This window comes from Temnothorax longispinosus, chromosome 10 (genome assembly GCF_030848805.1).
Source record: "Temnothorax longispinosus isolate EJ_2023e chromosome 10, Tlon_JGU_v1, whole genome shotgun sequence".
Classification (NCBI taxonomy): Eukaryota; Metazoa; Arthropoda; class Insecta; order Hymenoptera; family Formicidae; genus Temnothorax; species Temnothorax longispinosus.
Genome location: NC_092367.1, coordinates 12,901,706 through 12,921,903, shown reverse-complemented (window position 1 = coordinate 12,921,903; position 20,198 = coordinate 12,901,706). Strand labels below are relative to the sequence as shown.

At 37.5% G+C, this 20,198-nt stretch overlaps 2 protein-coding genes and 1 long non-coding RNA gene across 3 annotated transcripts in view; 1 reads left to right on the top strand and 2 right to left on the bottom strand.

The window, feature by feature from the left end:
• The window catches only part of LOC139820997 (uncharacterized), a 213,200-nt gene that overhangs the window by 130,299 nt on the left and 62,703 nt on the right, over positions 1–20,198 (top strand). The window lies entirely within an intron of this gene.
• On the bottom strand, positions 229–9,094 carry LOC139820802 (retinol dehydrogenase 14-like). The gene is made up of 3 exons (XM_071791333.1): positions 7,697–9,094; positions 7,473–7,592; positions 229–7,268 (listed from the first exon to the last, which is right to left on the bottom strand). The coding sequence occupies exons 1-3, from the start codon at positions 8,016–8,018 to the stop codon at positions 7,138–7,140; spliced, it is 573 nt and encodes a 190-aa protein (XP_071647434.1). The 5' UTR covers positions 8,019–9,094; the 3' UTR covers positions 229–7,137.
• The window catches only part of LOC139820993 (cytochrome P450 4C1-like), an 85,835-nt gene continuing 79,880 nt past the window's right edge, over positions 14,244–20,198 (bottom strand). The window contains exon 13 of the mRNA XM_071791655.1: positions 14,244–18,686. Within this exon, the coding sequence (XP_071647756.1) occupies positions 18,634–18,686 (53 nt within the window). The 3' untranslated portion in view covers positions 14,244–18,633. The remainder of the gene's footprint in view (positions 18,687–20,198) is intronic.

Genomic DNA, 20,198 nt, shown 5'->3' with positions numbered 1-20,198 from the left:
AGGGACGCTATTACGCCTACTGTGAGTTTCGTGCACTCGTGGTCCTGTTTTCGGTCAAGGATATTATCCCTTTTACCGGGGATCGGACCTTGTGCGATTTTTGAAAGAGCGAGGATGCTGAGGACGAGGTCTTATTCTAAGAAATGACTGGTCATTCATTTTACAATTAATATAAGTTTATTCATAACAAAATCATTTAAATAGTTATTAACAAAGAAAAGATCTAGTAAAATTTAAGCAGAATATAATTACAACAGAAAAATAGGCAAATCAATGACTGAAATAATATTGCGTGAGCTGGCACGACATGATAGCGCGTCCCGCTCGAAGCGCGTGAACGCAAGGGCCCAAGGCCGTGCAGAGATTTTGTCGCTAATAATCTTAATCTAACGCAAGGAAGAATCTTAGTCTACCGCGAATAATAATCTTAATCTAGTGGGAATAATATTCTTAATCTAAGGCGAATAATCTTCTTAATATAACGCGAATAATATCGGGACTTAACTAATCAGTCGGGGTGACCCGTATTGTACCGTCATTTATAACGCAAATAACGTCCCAACGTCCAGGAGTCAATCGGCGCGAACAATATTCTCACGCAAATGATATGTCGACGCGGACGATATTCTCACGCAGTTATTATCCTACGTAAGTGCTCGAAAGCAAGACTCAGGCGCGAACAATACGGCAAAGCCGGTAACATCAGGACGCAATCACGGGAATAATGTCTCGGCACCACCGATACCGCGTAGATAATCTAAGTGTCCGAACGCGAATCGCGAGCGACGTAATTACCAGCGCGAACAACCGTCTGACGCAATTAATACTATCACGCGATTAATATTCGGCCGGGTGAATTACTACGCACATCGCGGCTCGCGGACGTGAACGCGAAGGGCGTGAGACATGGCGTACTCGCGATATCGAACATCGTCATCGGCGCTTTTACCGCGATCTCCAGGAGTCGTAGATTTCGGTCGCGATCCCAAGGCCACGAGACCATTCCGGTGCCCCTCGCTTTCGTTATTGATCGCTAAGTACGCCTTGTCGGCGAATACGTTAATTACCGCAAATCATCCCGAGCGAGAGCGCGACCCAGGGAGCAGTGTCGTGGCTTTACATAAAAGATTACCAAGGCAACCTCACCGTAGGTCGATTCCCTCCTGAGGGTCCTCGTCGTCGTCCCAAGGGCCGAACGGATCACCGCCAGGAATCGTACACGCTTCCAATGCGACTCAATTAGACAAGGCCAAAGGCGAAGTTACGTGCGTCGGCGATCGAGAACGGCTCAAGAATACTCTCGAAATTTCACTCAATGGTGGAATCGATAGCGCACCCCACCCCGGGCGTACGCAGCCCCGCGACGCTATCGCGCGGACCAATAGGGGATGAGCTCGCAGGCTCGCGGTGTCTTCTCGCACAGGGCCGTTAGTCACGGCTTTTCGCAGGGCGCTCGACGGCCCTTCGTTTGCGCGGTGATTTTCCGGGATTCTTCCCGGCAGCGGACGGGACACGGGACGTGATTGCCTCCGTGTTTCTCCTCTTCGGTCCGGGGATGGTGGCCATCCATCCCGGAATCCGGTCAGTAGCGTAAGGAGGGCAGGTGAGTAGATTTTTGCCCCGGCGTCCCGGGGCCCTGCCTGTATACGGATCCGCCCGTTGCTATGTCACGCGCCGCGCGCGTATCCTCTCGCGCTCCCCTGCGCTCGGCGGCCCGCGAGCATCATCGAAATTGGCTTGCCGTCGTCTGATTTCTCGCCTCTGTCCTTGTCGTCGACTCCGTTTTTCCTTGATTCTCAGCATCGTCTCAGGAACCCCGGTTTTCGGCTCGGTGAGGCGCCGCGCAAATGATACAAAAATAAAAAGAAGGGATTAGCATGACGCAACGCGATTAGAATAGGCCCTCTGGAGATCTCGCAGCGATTCATTGAACCGTCCTCGGGCATAAAAGGTCGCGAAACCTGCGCCTTGTGACGGCGGCGCGGCGGCGGGGCGCTGCAACGGTGCAGCGAAACTGCCACGTCACAATATATATATATATATATATATATATATATATATATGTATGCCTGTTATTTTATATACGCATATATATATGTAGAAAGGAAAAGGATCGAGTGATAGATTCGGAACTTACTATTAAAGCTGACGGTGATTAAAGTTGACAACGGGGTTGAGACTAGAAATAATTGTGCTAAGAATCTCGTAGGCGCGGACTCTACTGTTTAGAGTTTCAGAATAAATGGGTGTCCCGCCGTCGCGGTTTATATATGATTTTAGGGATGGGTTATTAATAAGGAGTATAACTTAATTCAATTTTTTTGTTGGGGAACTTATTTTTCCGACTCTTGTTAGTTGTTTAAAAGATAGTAAAGCGTGAAGAGATTGTGTATATATCGACATCTGTGAGCATTGTTTATGTATAAGTGGCGATACGGTCGAGTGCTCATAGATGGCGGCGGTGTTACAGTTCCCTAGTTTATCTTTAATGTTATGTGTTTTCCCGCGCGCTGCGTCGACCGCGTTGCGCCCCAGCGCCGGAATACGGCACGGAGAAACAATACCACGCAGGCGTGAGCGTGTCGGGACGGGCGTGCAGCCCGCCGAGCGAGCATTCGTCTTCCGGCTAGCGAAGCGTGCAGTCGCGTTCAGTATAATTCTATCGTGTTCAAATCTTCGATAAGTTAAGACGCGATTGTAATCCGCCAGACTTTTGAGTCTGAGACCGAAAGCTGAGAGATCTCATTATCATCGAAGGAAGCTTTACATCCCTGATTCGAAGTTATCGAACGTGCCTCGAGACGAGCCTAATGCAGGAAGGACGAACTTCGCCATTACGTCGTGGCCACGTTATCAAAGGACGAAACGGCCATCTTGGCTACGAGAGAATACTTTCAAGAGCGTAATCAAGGAGACCAGAATTATCTAGAGACAAGGAAGGTGCCCGCCTTTAAGGTAACATATCGTTCTCTGGAAACCACTGATCAGCCACAAGTAGCGGTTAGATTATCGTCTAACTTCAGAGAAAGACCAACCAGACCGGTCTAAATTAGTACGATCTTTGATTCCAGAGTTCGATAAAAAAAACACGAGGCGACGAACTCTGTCCTCGCAGAAAGGCTAAGTAGCCACTTGTATAATTCTTCCAGAATTAGATATCTAATTGAGCTCAGTATAATTACTTTCTTTTCGAGTGGTTGCAACCCGCGAGTAAAATCAATTATTCTCGATGTTCAGTAATTTCCACTTGCATTATAGACCAAAAAGAGAGTGAAACGTGATACAAATATTCCCGTGTATTCGATCTTATATTTGCGTATATTGTGATTCGATCTAGTGACTATTGGCCATTAATTACCGTTTACGAGAAAACGTATTATTTACGAGAAAACGTATTATATACGAAAGATTACTTATTACTTAATTGTATTCGATATTCATTTTACTGAGTTGATTATTAATCGCTTTATTACTTATTACATAACTCGATTTACTGCCGAAGTTACTGTGTCAATTGATATAGAAAGTATGTTATATTTGACATGTAAAACTAAGTACAATAGACTGTAAAAGCATAATCATTCTTTTGTTTGTGTCGGATGTATGTATGTTCTTTATTACTTGTCGAGAGAGAGAAAGAGAGAAATATATAAGGATTATTTCATAACTATTACGACTTGACACAGTACTTCAATTATTATTCTTCTTTGTATTATTATCATTTATATGTATTCTGCGTTATGTATCATATATTTAACATGAATGGTCCTTTCTTAAAGAAGATTTAAGTCTGGAATGCATTTGATTGCTTCCTCATGTCGAGAGATAAGCAGACAAGACTTTTGTTTTCTACCAATAATATCTAACAAAAGATTACAATATTGAAATTTATATAAGAAAGGATTATTTATTATTAATTAATCATTTTACTTCTTTGTATTTTATACAGCTTAATCTTTTGTACAGAACTTTCTTATACGGCGTATATATGTTTATTATAAAATAATCAGAAATTGAACGACGAATTAAACTTTGAAATACACAATCTCTTTACCGCCGAAAATATAAGTGTAGTGTCGTTTCCTATTCTATAAATCTAGAGCCCAAGCTCCTGCGCGAGCTTGTACTTTAAACATTAGTCATCATCTGAAAAACATGTTTTTCTCATGGAAACGATCGAGACGCTTAATTCCGAAAATTCTATTGTCTCGTCTTTATCTGTTATTGTCTACCGTCAAGTGTTTTCTACGAATTTTTGGCGGCGCGGGTTTCACAATTTCTCGTGGATCGAAACGCTAGATTTCGGAATTTCTATCGTCTTGTTCTTATCTGTTATTGTCTGCCCTCAAGTGTTTTTCACGAATTTTCCCCGGAAATGACGGTCTGACCGGCTACTGACCGGCCGTTGACCGGTGGCACAGGTTTCACAATTAATATACTTATTGTTTGATTTCGCTGCGGGAAAGAATGGTGATTCATTATTATCAGTAACCTGCCCGCCGATCGACAAATATTATTCGGTTTTCGTCATCCCAAAAATAATTCTGTAGGAAAAACATCTTACAAAAGGCTTTTATGAAAGAATGAAATCGCGAAGTCCACAGGACGTAACAGTTCACATAAGTCTCTTTTGCTTTCCCTCGAGCTTCGATAAAGTCAAGTCCAAGCGCGCTGTCAACCGCAGTTTTCCCAGCGGAGATTTAAGGCATTCTGGATCATAATAATATAATATGATGTAATTCATGTAAACAACTTGATATGCTGTATTTTACATAATTCTTTCATCCTTTTGCAAAACATTAACGACACTTTCAAACGTCAAAATTCAAGCGTCAAAATTAAAAGTCATACAATTTATTGAATTTATTGATCCTTATCATAGCAATGTCAAATAATTAATGCAATGACAAATGATAAATACTGTACAATAAAACAACTTTATATATCTTAATAAGAAATAATAAAAGAACGAGAATGTTTCACTTCTTGGAAAGAAAACGATCTGTTCATTATTAGGAATTATCTGGACATTTTTCATAGTTTTCGATTTTTGAGTTTAAGGCATATGAATTAAATAATAAAATTTTTGTATTTAATATAAATTTATATTTTTTATTTGCAATTGTTTTATTAACACTTTATTTGTTAAAAATAAAAACATAAAATATTATTTAGTAAAAATTCTCATGATATTCTCTTAAGACTAAAGAAATCTTTTTAAAGCATTTAACGTAAAACGGTTTCCAAAAATTTGGTAAAATCTTCTTCTAGTTCCAGATGCAAAAGTCGACAGAATACATTCTACAATTTTTCGGTGTACTGACGATTATTTGCCTTCCGATATGTAGTAGCAACGCTGCAGTCTCTATATATATATATATATATAAAAAACAATGCTGAATTATGTTATTATGTAATATTCTGTATAAAAGTAAGTTTGTATAGTACGTAGTATATTTTTACAAGTAATAAAGACCGCTCTCACAATAGCCGCCTTTTCGTCCACAGAACAATATATTGTAGTTTGCGCTCCTTGTTCAACATTTTTAAAAAATCATGCGTGTGGTCACCACGCGCGTTAGAAGTGAAACTTCTGAAGGCAAGGCTTTACCATAACTTTTCTGAAATTAATACAAAAACAATGCAACGGAATTAGTCACTCCAAGCCGCCCGCAACTCGAAAATATAGTGTTATACGCAGTTCTCACTATATCCGTCTTGCCAGTGCCGTACGCCTGATCGAATTTTCGTGACGCGTTTTCGAGTCGCAAAATCGAATTTACTTACCGATCCAAAAGGAGTTTCACTTTGTACGCCTGTTGGTCGAATTTTCGTGACACTATTTTGTGACGTTTTTTCGTGTCGCACAATCGAACTTACTACCGTACCAATTAAAGAAGTTTCATTTCGTACGCCAATTGGTCGAAAATTTTCGTTGCACTTTTCGTGTCGCATAATCGAACTTACTACCGTGCCAGAAGAAGAACCGTCTCGCCAACGCCGTACGCCTATTGGTCGAATTTTCGTTACATTTTCCGTGTCGCACAATCGAACTTACTACCGTATCAAAGAAGTTTCATTTCGTACGCCTATTGGTCGAATTTTCGTTACACTTTCCGTGTCGCAAAATCGAACTTACTACCGTACCAAAGAAGTTTCATTTCGTACGCCTATTGGTCGAATTTTCGTTACATTTTCCGTGTCGCACAATTGAACTTACTACCGTACCAAAGAAGTTTCATTTCGTACGTCTATTGGTCGAATTTTCGTTACCTTTCCGTGTCGCACAATCGAACTTACTACCGTACCAAAGAAGTTTTATTTCGTACGCCCATTGGTCGAATTTTCGTTACACTTTCCGTGTCGCATAATCGAACTTACTACCGTGCCAGAAGAAGAACCATCTCGCCAACGCCGTACGCCTATTGGTCAAATTTTCGTTACACTTTTCGTGTCGCACAATCGAACTTACTACCGTACCAAAGAAGTTTCATTTCGTACGCCTATTGGTCGAATTTTCGTTACACTTTCCGTGTCGCACAATCGAACTTACTACCGTACCAAAGAAGTTTAATTTCGTACGCCTATTGATCGAATTTTCGTTACACTTTTCGTGTCGCATAATCGAACTTACTACCGTGCCAGAAAAAGAACCGTCTCGCCAACGCCGTACGCCTATTGGTCGAATTTTCGTCACATTTTCCGTGTCGCACAATCGAACTTACTACCGTACCAAAGAAGTTTCATTTCGTATGCCTATTGGTCGAATTTTCGTTACATTTTCCGTGTCGCACAATCGAACTTACTACCGTACCAAAGAAGTTTCATTTCGTACGCCTATTGGTCGAATTTTCGTTACACTTTCCGTGTCGCACAATCAAACTTACTACCGTACCAAAGAAGTTTCATTTTGTACGCCTATTGGTCGAATTTTCGTTACACTTTCCGTGTCGCATAATCGAACTTACTACCGTGCCAGAAGAAGAACCATCTCGCCAACGCCGTACGCCTATTGGTCAAATTTTTGTTACACTATTTGTGTCGCACAATCGAACTTACTACTGTACCAAAGAAGTTTTACTTCCGTTACACTTTTTCGTGTCGCGAATCGAATTCACTACCGTGCCTAAAGAAGTTTCACTTCAAAAACAATCGTTCCAAAGTAAAACAAAAATTTGGTAATACTGCATTATTGACATCCCATAATACTTCAGTCGGTATAATACCAGAATGTACACAGTACACATTTATTCCGTGAATATTTGCCTCTAAAAATCAAAACTTGCTTAACTTTTTATACTCTGCATAACTATTTACAACTATATTTTTGCAGCTAAAGTCTATCTTGTGTGGATTTTTCTTTATTAACAAACCGTAAACAATTGATTAATAATTGTTAAATATTAATAAGCCACTATTGAATAAATGTAACCTATTCTAATTGATAACGTCTTTTTAGCATGATGATATACTTCTCAATCGATCAGCGAGCTCCTTAGTGAACAGAATGTTTGCTAGTTTGCTTCGTGCATAACTTTTAAATAGTGCATAAGATCTCTCCAGATTAATGTCATCGAAATCTATGTCAGCAACTATAATAGAATGATTTTGTTATAGTTGCACTTCAAACAAAAGCCGGGTGTGTACAAAAGACATTTTAGTTTATTTCTAAAGTCACCATAATCACTTTACATACAAATATATGCAAGTGATGAGACATTGACTCTTCTGCAACTGGGAGAAGACGATTGCATTTTTGGTAGTAACAAAAGTGTCAAAAGAAAATGGCCAAGATGGTTGACTTGTAATGTCGTCTCAATTCCATCCTCTGTCTTCTCGTACGGAGACGCAGCAGCCATACCGGCATTATTTATGAGTATGTAAATAGCTGCTTCGTTTGTCAGCAAATTCTTAGCATAATCTTTCACGCTTTTAAAACTACGTAGATCTAGAAAATAAATCGCAAGCTCACCCACATTATTTTTATATTCATCCTTTCTTATCTTAAAAGTAACCATTGATTTACAGACCACATCGTCATTTTCTCCATCACGAAAAAAATTAATTAAGATAAATATAGGTTTATATTAAAGACACAAAACGAAAAAATTAAAATAAATAATACAATTAATTTAATTGCTTTCTTATAATATATCTAAGTTTATATATTTACCATGAAGATGGGTTGCTCTTTATATCTTCAACTGCTTTATTTGTCTTTTCCATATTTCTACAAGCAAGAATTACTCTAGCGCCTAAATACATACGTTATTTATACAAATGTGTTTAAGAGTATACTTTTTAATTGTAAAGTCGTAAAAAATTTGATAGATTTATAAGTGAAGCAAAAATAATTGAAAGAAACTTAATATTCTAGTAAAGAAATGAATATAGTGTTTTCATGAAGCATTGTTAGATAACAGTATGATTGTATAACAATGACATTTGGCACTGTCATCTCTTAACGAATAACAAAAATTTATATTTCATTAATACTATATAATATCTACTTAGTTTAAAATTTAAAATAATTTATATTATCATTTCAGTAAAATCACCTCTTGCTTATATAAATCTCTGGCAGTCTCCTTGCCGATACCACTACTTGCTCCTGTTATCACAACAGTTTTGCCGTCAAGATGTGCTTTGCTCATACACATTTTATTAAAGAACCACATTTTATAGTGCTTCTTTATCCACGACGTCAACAATATGCAATTGACTATTTCTATTGGAATTCATGCACTCACTATCGATTTCACTGAACATGCTATATTCGATTGAACGCGATTATTTATTGAATAGTCACAGACTTTGTCTTCGTGTTCTTATATAGGCTATAGCTTATACTTGACTAAAAATGATGACGTAAAAACAGATAAATTTGCATAAATATCTACATAACAATATCTGCATAAATAATTTCGAAATCGTGATGCACATCCTAATTAGCAGACAATGTTTTTTAAATGTTTTTTTAATATTCATTTTTCATTAATTATACATTGTACAATTTATTGTAAAAATAATATTTATTTAATGTTTATTAAATATCTATTTTACATTAATTATTTATTTAAAATAATAATTTAGAGAAAATATTTATTTAACGTTTATTTAATATTTGTTTGACATTAATAATTTATTTGCAATAATGATTTAAAGAAACATTTATTTAACATTTATTTTACAACATTTATTAACACTTATTCGACACTAATTTAATACAAATTTTAAATTAATTATTTATTTGCAATAATAATTTGAAAAAACTTGTACTTAACATTTATTCCATATTAATTTAATATTTATGTTATATTAATTATGTTAAAAATATCACGAGATGCGAGATGTCGAGAAGGAGTGAAGGGAGGTCGAGCGAGCATTACGTGAAGAATTCGAGTGACCGGCTCGTTGGCATGGAAATAACAACGTTCGAGTTTCACACTTTAAAAAACAAGTTTTCCGGCTGTTGCTACAACATTAATTTTGACAAACTGCATAACGTAACACTTATTACTATCGGACACGAAAAGTCTCTTCGTCATACGTTCACATCCTGAGAATCCAGACAACGGAGACGACGTACGAGCTCGGGATCGTGTATTCCCTGCGAGATACTCGGCAAGCATTCGACAAGTCAGGAAACGCCGGAGCTCGACGACAGTAGCGACGGGACGACGTTCTCGGCGGAGCTCGACGACAGTAGTGACGGGACGACGTTTTCGGATAATCTCGGACACCACCAGATTTTCCATCTACCACTCCGGAACAGACGCCGCGTTAATCTTTTCAAAAAACCGGTAAGAATATTCAGGAATACTTCTGGCTGGGTATTTATTCGTTTTAACTGGTGTTTCTCAATTCATTCTTTTGGCTCTGGTTAGAATTCTAGCCAAAGGATCAGTTATAAAAACAGGCCAGAAGTTCTTCCTTGGCGATTACTCGGCTTACAACTGATAATCGTCGTGTAATAAGCCCGGCTTCGATTGCGAACGCCGTTCCTCTCCCTATGAGAACTGAGACCAGATCTTTGAAACTTCCTAATGTTTGAAGATCACGGTCTATTCGAAACACTCATAAACACAATCTTTTATTCTTAAGAAATTAACAACCTGTATATCTATGAGTTATTTTCCGTGATCAAGCCTTTATATTCGAGTCTTTATAATTAAATAACTAAAATAAAGTAATTAAATTTCCTAATAAACTATCATTTTCTCTGTACTGTATTGAATTATAAAAATGGAATTATATTATCTATCTTTCTTGAATGATTTTAATACAAATAAAACGAATTTGAACATAGCTATTTATAAAAGATTTTCTGAGTCACTCCTTCTGAGTCTTGCTGTGTTCGTTAAATCAAACAGATACAACGAAATCAAGTCTTAGAGAAGGCTATTCCTAACAAATTATTTATTTGCAATAATAATTTTAAAAAACATTTATTTAACACTTATTTGACATTAATTTAATATTTATTTTAAATTAATTAATTATTTGCAATAATAATTTTAAACAATATTTATTTAACATTTATCGTGTATCGGATAGGTCTCTTATGTATTTTGTGTATGGCACTTAGATGTTGCTCTGTGCCTAAGGAGAAATAGGACAAATCGTTTTCAGCGTAGCCAGAATATTTAAAGTGGTCGGGTGGTAGGTTTTTTTAGTATAAGGGTGTCTTCCGCAGGGTATATCAGTTCGGTCTCTTATAGTCCAAGAACTCGAAGCCAAAAAAGTCTCTGAAATGATAAAAGCTAGTTTTTTGATAGTCGATTACAGTACTGGTGTACATGAATATGCTCTGGTCAGTCAAGCAATCATTGAGACAGGTGTCACAGGTGAGCTGTCAAACATGTCGCGATTAACGAGTGCATAAAATGAATTGACAAAGACTGAAAGTTTTTCTGCAGGTTACACATTGCATATAAAGAAGAATTATCTTAGTCAGTCAGCTGTGTGTTAGGACGGGGGTGGTCAATCAGGCTCGAAGCATGTATGAAAAAATAATAATCTGCAACTCATTTAAAAAGTCTAAAAAAATTCTTATAGGTACTTTATACGATATCAAACATAAAAAAAGTAGTCAGTCAACCATTCGATAGGACAACGCCCGTCAATCAGCGTAAAAAAGTGTGAACATTGTGCGCACGCGATCGGTACGGCGGGCGGCGGCTCGCTCTTGTCTTGTTTCGGTCTTTTCGGCGGTCAGATCTTGCCGCCGGACCGAAAGTTTCGTTATCGACACTCGAATTTGGGTGTCGACACCAAAAGTTTAGTGTCGACACCGAAACATTGGGTGTCGACATCAAAATTCGAGTGTCGATACCGAAACTTTGGTGTCGACACCCAAAACTTGGGGATCATAAGCATCAGGTTCCGATCAGGACATGCCCGTGTGGAAATTGCGTTAGGGCTTTGATAAGGCCCCTGTTAATTTTCCCTAACTTTGTTTGGGCCCTAATGTGGAAGCCCAATAAGAACCGTTTAAGGCCGGTCACGCTTTTTCACTGAGGGCCCTTAGAGGCTAAATAATCAGGGCCTTGATAATTGCCTTATGAACACCCCAAAAAAAATATTCTGTCGTTTAGTGGCTCCCGCTTGATTTTAGAGGATTTTCCTCTGAAATACGGTCTCAAGAAGATATTTTAAAATCTAGAGGAATATCCTCTAACCATGAGACACTAGACTTAAGATTGCAGTCCTCTTAATGCCACAGGAATTATAATAATACTTTAAAACGAATATTCACCCGACAAAAAAATTATTTATTTCGAAATTTTATTACTATTTTTTAACTAAATTTGTCTCTTAAGATGCAGTCTATGATTATAAATATTTTCTCGTATTTGAAAAAAACACTTACCTTGGTGGGATTCGAACTCGGGACCTCTAGATCGTGAGCCAACTGTCTTACGTGGTAGACTACTTCTTAATTTAATGTGAGTGTTTTATATAGTCTACATATGTATAACCAGCGCAAATATATAATTTTTCAAAAATCATCTTAAGAAACAAATTCAGTTTAAAAAGAGTAATAAAATAATAATGTTATATTTTTAAATGTTTTAAAAAATTTTTTTAATGTATGGAGAATTTAAATTGTTTTACGTTGATCGAAATAACCTTGAAGAGTTTTTAATTTATTTACGCCCTGATGTTTCTTTTCTATCGAAATCCCGACTAGGTTTTAAAATAAATAAATCTCTATTTTAATAATCGCTACCTTGATCAAGTCCCATCAAGGCCCTTATTAAGTTTCCTTATTCAGGCCACACATTAATTGAGCTACCCAAAATTGATATCGCCCTACTGGGACCTAGCCTGGCAATAATGTGGAAATCCTTATTAGGGAACCCACGTTTAAGCCCTTAAAGGCCCCGAAGTTTATTAAGGTTGCCTTAACAATTTTCCACACGGGTGTATTCTTACTTTAATGAAATCAAATCCATCACTGAACCAAAAGTTCAGTGTTTTGGTATCGACACTCGAATTTTGGTGTCGACACCCAAAGTTTCGGTGTCGATACCCAACTTTTGGCGTCGACATCCAAATTTTGGGTGTCAACACCAAAAGTTGAGTGTCGACACCGAAACTTTGGGTGTCGACATTCAAATGTCGGTGTTAACACTGAAAATTTAGGCGTTGACACCGAAAATGGAGTGTAAACACCAAAAGTTGAGTGTAAACACCAAAATCTTGAGTGTTTTTTTCGTAAGGGATCCTTTATCCTTTTTACCACTTATACGGTTTTTAAATGAAATCCACGAAACACGTTCTTATTCAGTAAATAACTGGGCCCATAACCTGATAGCTCTATCGATTACTAGCGTATACTGAATAAAGAACTAACAAGAGTGAAAATACTTGTAATACAACTCTTTATTTGGACTTTAGTACATAAGTCACGACTCGCGAGAGCAAAAGCTATAACATACGTTATTATAGAAAGGAAACTTAGAACAATTTTGCCAAAACTAAAAGCTCACTAGAGTGAAGTAAATGATAGCGCCATATCGCGCCAATGTATGTAACTAAAAGAAAAAAAACTCTTAATTTATGTTGATTACATATAACTCTAACAGTTTTTTAATTTGCGAAAAAAAAATATTTATTATACGCCAGTGACGATTTGTTTGTGCCGGCTATTTGCTGGCAATTTGAGAGATCGATGTAACATACATATCGAGCAAAATGTAACACATCGCCGCGTTTGCCGCAACTACGTGTTTTATTGCGAATGCGAATGCAATCGATTGGATTCGCGGAACAGCGAAATTCGCGAACTAACTCTCGAGACGTTGCGTCATATTCGTTCTTCGTAAATTGCATCGAATAGTCCGAGCTCGCAGAACGGTGCCCATTGAGGACCAAAATTTGTCTGTAAGAGGAACGTATGAAATCTGTTCATCTTTATGTTTCTGAGTCTGCTGAACTCGAATATATAATTTAAAATTGTCCAAAATGCAGGAAAATTTGTGAAAATACAGTTTTGTGACAAGAGAGCTTTGTTCAGTAGTAAGTATTTTGTTATGTTCAAATGGCATTTTTAAACAAAAGAAGGCTTTCCTTTTTTTTTTGCTTCCGCTTTGTTTTCATAAACTTTGTATATGGACCTTTGATCGCATATAAAACTAGATTTAATCAACCAAATGTTAATTAATTATATATGAAATAGGGGTAAAAAAGACCAAAAAGAAAAAATTGTTTCTTTAATTTTTTATGCCAATGTGTTCCTTATGTTCTAAAATGTCAAAATATCGCATTAAAAAAAATGTCCGTATGTATGTATATGTGTATGTGTGTATGTGTGTGTGTATGTGCCAAATTTGCCGAAATTATTATAACTCCAGAACTAATCAACCAAATCTTAACGAATTTTATATGAAATAGGGGTAAAAAAAACTGAACAATATAATAAAATTAATAAAAATTGCTAATAATAAAGGGATTACCGATTTCTGTTTAAAAAAACAGCCAAATTTACCAAAATTTCTATAACTCAAAAACTGATTAACTAAATTTTAAAAAGTTATGTATGAAATAATGAAGGGCGGGTTACCAATTTTTATCTTAAAAAATCTATATAATTGCCCCAATTTCCGCAATTTTTGAGATATTGCCCTTACGAAAAAAACACCCTAAATAACACAAAAAAAAACACCAAAAAGTAATAGCGTAATTTCGGATACCCAAATGTTTCGGTGTTATTTTTGGTATTTTTCTTGGCGTTAACGCTCAAATGATGTTAATTATTGAAACAGCAATGGAAGAATCAATCGTTAACACCACTGTCGTAGTAGGCGAGGATATTGATCTTTTGGTTCTTCTCATAGGGCATAGTCATTCATAGCAACAATTATTTTTTATAAAACAATTTTATAATTCTTCAAGCTTTGACAAATCCTCATTGTAAGCAACATATTTTATTGCTACATGCAATAACCGGATGTGATACATTCAATACTGCTGTAAAATTACAATTGCTTCCACCTACAACTGCAGCAGTTCAACAACACCTGTACCGTGTATATTACCAGGTCCAAACATGGCTGGGAAAAGATGAGACAGGACCTATTCTTCCCAATAACTTAATTTAATAATTTACATGAATAGAGCCAACACCTAACGCGGTCGGGTCCATGACTGTTAGGGCTCAGAAACTTTAATTTTCGTTACAGTATTAACATTTTACGTGGTTGTAGTCAAAGATGGGCGCCAACTAATTTTACGAAAATTAGTAACGTTAAATAATATTATAATTGAATGGAACTCAGGGGTGGGAAGTCGGAAGGACCCATTATTTTATTTAAACGACTAAAAACTATAAAATTCACTTACTTACGTTCCCAAATGAACAAATTAGGTCAGTTGACTCTTTCTGCTTGTTCCTTTAAACGTGATTATTCCTCGAAAATATACCGACTTCGTATATGGAACAGAAACTCAGCAGTACAGAATAAGAATAACGTTATCGAGATCAATATATATTTACTAATTACTTCGCAGACATCGTTGGTACAATATGAATATTTCGCTTTACAAGTTCTTTCGCCGACATCCAATACTATTACAATGTTCGACTTATTCACGCGACGTTTAGATCAAGAGTGTCCGGTCCGGCTTTTCGCCGGCAACCCCTTGCGGTCCGGGAGAGCAAGGGGGGTCGCCACAGGCGAGGCCGACGTTCATTGGCCGCGTCGGACGATGTGTAGTTACCGGCACAGCCTGTTCGGTAGTAATATTAGACCTAGCGCTAAATTGCCTTATTTAACGCGAGAATTTAGACTGCGAGACGTTGGGCGCAGAAAATCCTGTTACAAAGATATAAATCCACAACAGTGGGGCTGGATCTTAAATAACAATATTTTAGAGCCCGTTACAACGTTGTTACCACCTGCGCCGGACAGTATTCTTAATACTATTTTTTGCAATTGTACAAAAGGATGCGGTGCAAACTGCGGATGCAGGAAAATCGGATTATCTTGCTCCATTATATGCGGCAACTGTCATAGACAATCATGTCTTAATGCCTGAAGCTTCTGCTGCTAATAAGTCCGATAATTATTCCACTGAGTATGATGAGATTGATCCAACTGATCTTTTATTAACAAACACGAGTGAAGATGATAAAGATAACGAAGATGTAGAACTAGAAGAATCTATTGATGAAATAGAAATATATGATATTCATGAAGAAGATGATGAAACGTAATTTTTTTAAATGATGAAGATAAAAATTAAATAAAAAAAAATAGAAAAAATAAAAAAATAAAAATTAATAATTAATTTTTTTAAATGATAAAGATAACGAAGATGATGAAACGTAATTTTTTTACATTTGACATGAATTAGGCCTACTGAAGACACCATGTAAAAAAAAACGCGCCTTGTAGGTATCTTACCTCAAAGGTGGTGCGGAAATAGATACAACGCTCGACGTACACATTCGTCACTTTGTATTTCGCAAACGGTTCATTGTACGTAAAAAATGAATAGAATCATTTTTGTACAGAATTTCATGATCTTTCTTTTTTGTAACCACCTTAATTGACCTCCGAGCCATACAAAACGAGATTTTCGCAAAAAACTGATTTTTGTGACCTTTGACCTTGAATAACTTTTTTAACACACCCGATATTGTTCTCTATTTTTAATATGTTATTTAAAACAACGAAATAAAGCGATTAAAAAAAAAGTAGTTTCTAATTTTTTTGCACAGAAAACCTAAAATGACTGGACTAGTGAGGAAATTATCGATTTTTTAAACATATATGCGTACATATGGTATAATATATTTGAAACTTTATGCATATACAAGGTACGGCATTTGTAAATTAAAATGCCTTAATGTTTATTTTGTTAAGTAGGGTAGACCGGGGCACGTTGTCACACGGGGCACGTTGTCACATCGGCTTTATTTAAAAAACAAATAACCAAGGGCAGCACCCGTCATTCCCAAAACGTGTTAGTGTATGCCCATCTTTGGTGTGTTTACAGTGTTGAGATTGCTCCAGCCGTGTTGACGTAAAATCAACTTGAAAGTTTTTTGCGACCGTAAGTAAAATTTTATTGTCTAATATTCAACGTACTGGACATGAAGCTTATATTTTTTTAGAATAGACCTTTATATTATCTTAAAGTATGTACTTTTACCTACCGCGTGCAATACTTAACCTTATGAATATCTCAAACGTGTCGGCCATGAGGCTGTTTGAAGTAAAAAAATGCCTTCGGGGCACGTTGTCACTACAAAAATAATACGTTAATTCAAAAATTTTAATGTCATAGGTGCAATTGGGATATGGTGCGCTCTTACAAACGGAAAACTGCAAGAGTAGTCGAGTATCAATAAGTTGCGCATTCGAGTGGAATTTTTGTATTTAGATTAAGACGAAAATTTCGTGCTTTTTGTACTTTTTTGAAATAAAATAAATGTTTCTGTGAAGGATTTTACTTTTTTACATTGCAGAGCACTATAATATATTGATATTTACGTTGAATACAGTTTCGATAACATTTTGCATGCAATTACATTTGATGTGACAACGTGCCCCGCACGTTGTCACAAGCGACCTGTCGTTATTTATTGTTATGTAACAACTGTAGAGTAACAATCACACAAAATTCGATACTGTCCAATTGAAGCTGAGGGTTTACTCGAAATTTTGGCATATCAAAGTACTCTTAAATATTGAATGTAAAAAATACAAAAAATATTGAACAAAATGTGTGACAACGTGCCCCGGTCTACCCTACATATTCTCCATTTAATGTCAATCCTCACGATTTACTTTTTTTGTTGCGTTTGCCTTGCGTTCTTATTTTTGCGATAAAATAGAGAATATGTACTTAACAAAATAAAAAAAATTGCTTTAAAATTTATTTGTTTCTCGTATTAAAATAATTTATTACTTATAATTCAGTATTCTATAATTAGAAACTTTCGCTTTGCTTCTTATGTACGGATTCCCTATAATTATAAACATTTGTTTCTCAAGAACTAATTAACCAAATCTTAAAGAATTATATATGAAATAGGGGTAGAAATGAATACAATAAAAGAATACAATAGAATTATAATACAAATGCCGTACCTTGTATATGCATAAAACTTCAAATATATTATACCATATGTACGTATATATGTGAAAAATTGAAGAAATGGCGCATACGCAAGCAACAATAACTCATTATTACTTTAATAAATGACTTGTTAAATTAATGGAATTAATTAAAGTTATTTGCGGAATCGATGTGGCACCCCCTTCCGTAGGAGCGCGCCAACCAATCGGGAACGAGCTTGCAAGCTCGCGCGATATTTTAACGCAGGATCGTCGTAAGGTGGATCCTTCGGGGCGCGCAACGGTCCCTCGGCGGCGTAGCGACTTCTTCAATTTGTCCCTGGACAGCGAACTGGACTTTGTTCTAGCCGATGTGCCTCCGGTTTGACCTCGGGGCGGTGATCAGTCACCCCGCGGGCCGGTATTTCGTGGAGGCAGATTGCTGAGGCCGGGTTTTTTTCAGGCGTTTGGGGCCCCGCTATCGGCGGCCTTGTCCATCACTGCCTCACGCGCCACACGCCTGCCGCGTTGCTCTCGCCGCCCGGGATCCCAGTGGTTTCCGCTTTCGCCCTCGCCACCCCTCCTCGGTCCTTATTGGTCCTCCCAGACCCTTTCGCTAGGTGTATTCCCTCGAAGATTCGTCGTGGTGGGGTGAGACGCCGCGCGTATTACGATTACATAAAAATAAAACAATAGTCAAAACGCGGAAATGATATAAATTTTTGGCCTCTGGAGATCTCGTCGTCGTCTCTCTGGCTCGTTCCTGGGCGCGAATTTCCGCGCCTTGTGACGGCGGCGGGGCGCTGCCACGAAGCGGCGGGCCGCAACGTCACAATACATAAAAACAATCGTATTTTTTATTAAAAAATTACGTACTAATTGGTCCCTGCTGCTGCTGCGCCAGCGGCTGCTCGTTAGGTTCCTGCTGCTACTGCGCCAGCGGCTGCTCCAGCAGTACCTGCTCGGCCTCCTGCTGCTGCTGCGCCTGCTACTGCAGGTGGTTCAGCAGTTAGTCTCGCTCTCGCAATTGTCTTTGCAGCTCCTCAATCAGATTTTACTGTTGTTAAATTTGCTGCCTCATTTGTTGCAGCGTTGGTAGATTATTATTATTTATTTCTGCAAATAAAAAGAAAAACTGTCAAAATTGCAAGTTTTGCCGTTATAAATTTGTAATATTTATTTATAATCTATATCAAGAGACACGGTAGTGTCTCGTGCCAAGTACACGCGGAGCGAGACCGACCGTGACTCTTTTACACGACGCGACGGGTTGCGAGTACCCGAGATGTTGAAATCTCGATAACGGATCAAGTTCTAAGTAGGCTTGATCGATAGCTTGGGGTCCAATTAGGGGGAGGGGGGGGGTTTCTCTCATAATATTCCGCTACGTGCCCTACGAGCGGAGATATTGCGACGCAAAGTCAAAATGTGAAAAATTTTATTTTAAGATACTTCTTCTTCTTCTTCTCCTCCTAACGCCGACGTCTCAATATTATTATGATTATTAGAAAAATGTCACTTTCACTTTTTCGACGCTGGCGGCGCAGGTATCGCCAGTTTCGATATCGCGCGTGTATTTCGAAATTAGGTCGATAGACTTATCAATCAGGACACCGACGAGATACTATTAAAGACCGACAACGGTACCCTGGGTAAATTTTCGTGACTGCCCGGGGGCCCGGTGGTAATTGAAGAATACTGACATTATCGACTGTTTTGGCTATTCGACTATTCCAAAGAAGAGAGTTTTTACCTTATATAATCACTGTTTTATCATCAGAAATGTACAAATCTTTTATCATCGACGAGATGGTAATAGCTAAAAGTGTATGAAAGATAAAACAGAAATTAGCATATGAGTTGCATAAATAAGAAAATATTTTACCGGAAATAAGTTGGCAATGCAAGTTCATATTTTTTAATTTACTATAGCTCAAACGATTGCTCCCTAATTGCTCCCTCAGAATCGACGATTGCTCCCCTTTTAAGATTATTATTTTTCGAGATATTTAATAAAAACGAAAAATTTTTAATTTTTATTGAAAAACATATTTATAATAACTCTATGCAACTTTATAGGGCATAGAACGATTGCTCCTTCATTGCTCCTTATTGCTCCATCATAATTTTAATGATTTATTGCATTTTTATTGAAAAAATAACAAATTAATCATTTCACAAGGCCGCCTATTGTAACTATGGCTCGGCAGCGCATGCGCATGCTACCATAACTATGCGCATGCGCGATGGTATCTGTTAGAGCTTTTACGGATACCATAGCGCATGCGCGTATGGCTTCTGCTTTCTGCTCATGGCTCCTGCAATTTTATGTGCTTCCATCTTAACTATTTCTCGCTTCGCTCTATTGGGATTTTTAATCGCTCCATTCGTATAATTAATTTTGTATGATATTTTAGCAGAGAACTGTTTATTTTCTTGGAAAAATACATTTCTCACAGTCTTCTGCAAGTATATCCAACATAAAACGATTGCTCCTTAATTGCCCACCTGTCAGCATTGTGCATGAGCCCTTATTGACGTTAGGCTTAGTTTCCACGCGTCGCGTCATCTGTTGTTAAAGCCTCTTGCACAATGCCAGGCAACAGGCAATAGGAACAGGGAATAGAA

What these genes read in the sequence shown, in the direction of transcription:
- LOC139820802 (XM_071791333.1), bottom strand. Translation starts at nt 8,018, where the DNA reads ATGGTTACTTTTAAGATAAGAAAGGATGAATATAAAAATAATGTGGGT. An exon ending in CTCATCACTTGCATATATTT is followed by an intron (nt 7,593 to 7,696) that starts GTATGTAAAGTG and finishes ATTCTATTATAG; the next exon opens with TTGCTGACATAGATTTCGAT. An exon ending in GCTCGCTGATCGATTGAGAA is followed by an intron (nt 7,269 to 7,472) that starts GTATATCATCAT and finishes TTTGATTTTTAG; the next exon opens with AGGCAAATATTCACGGAATA.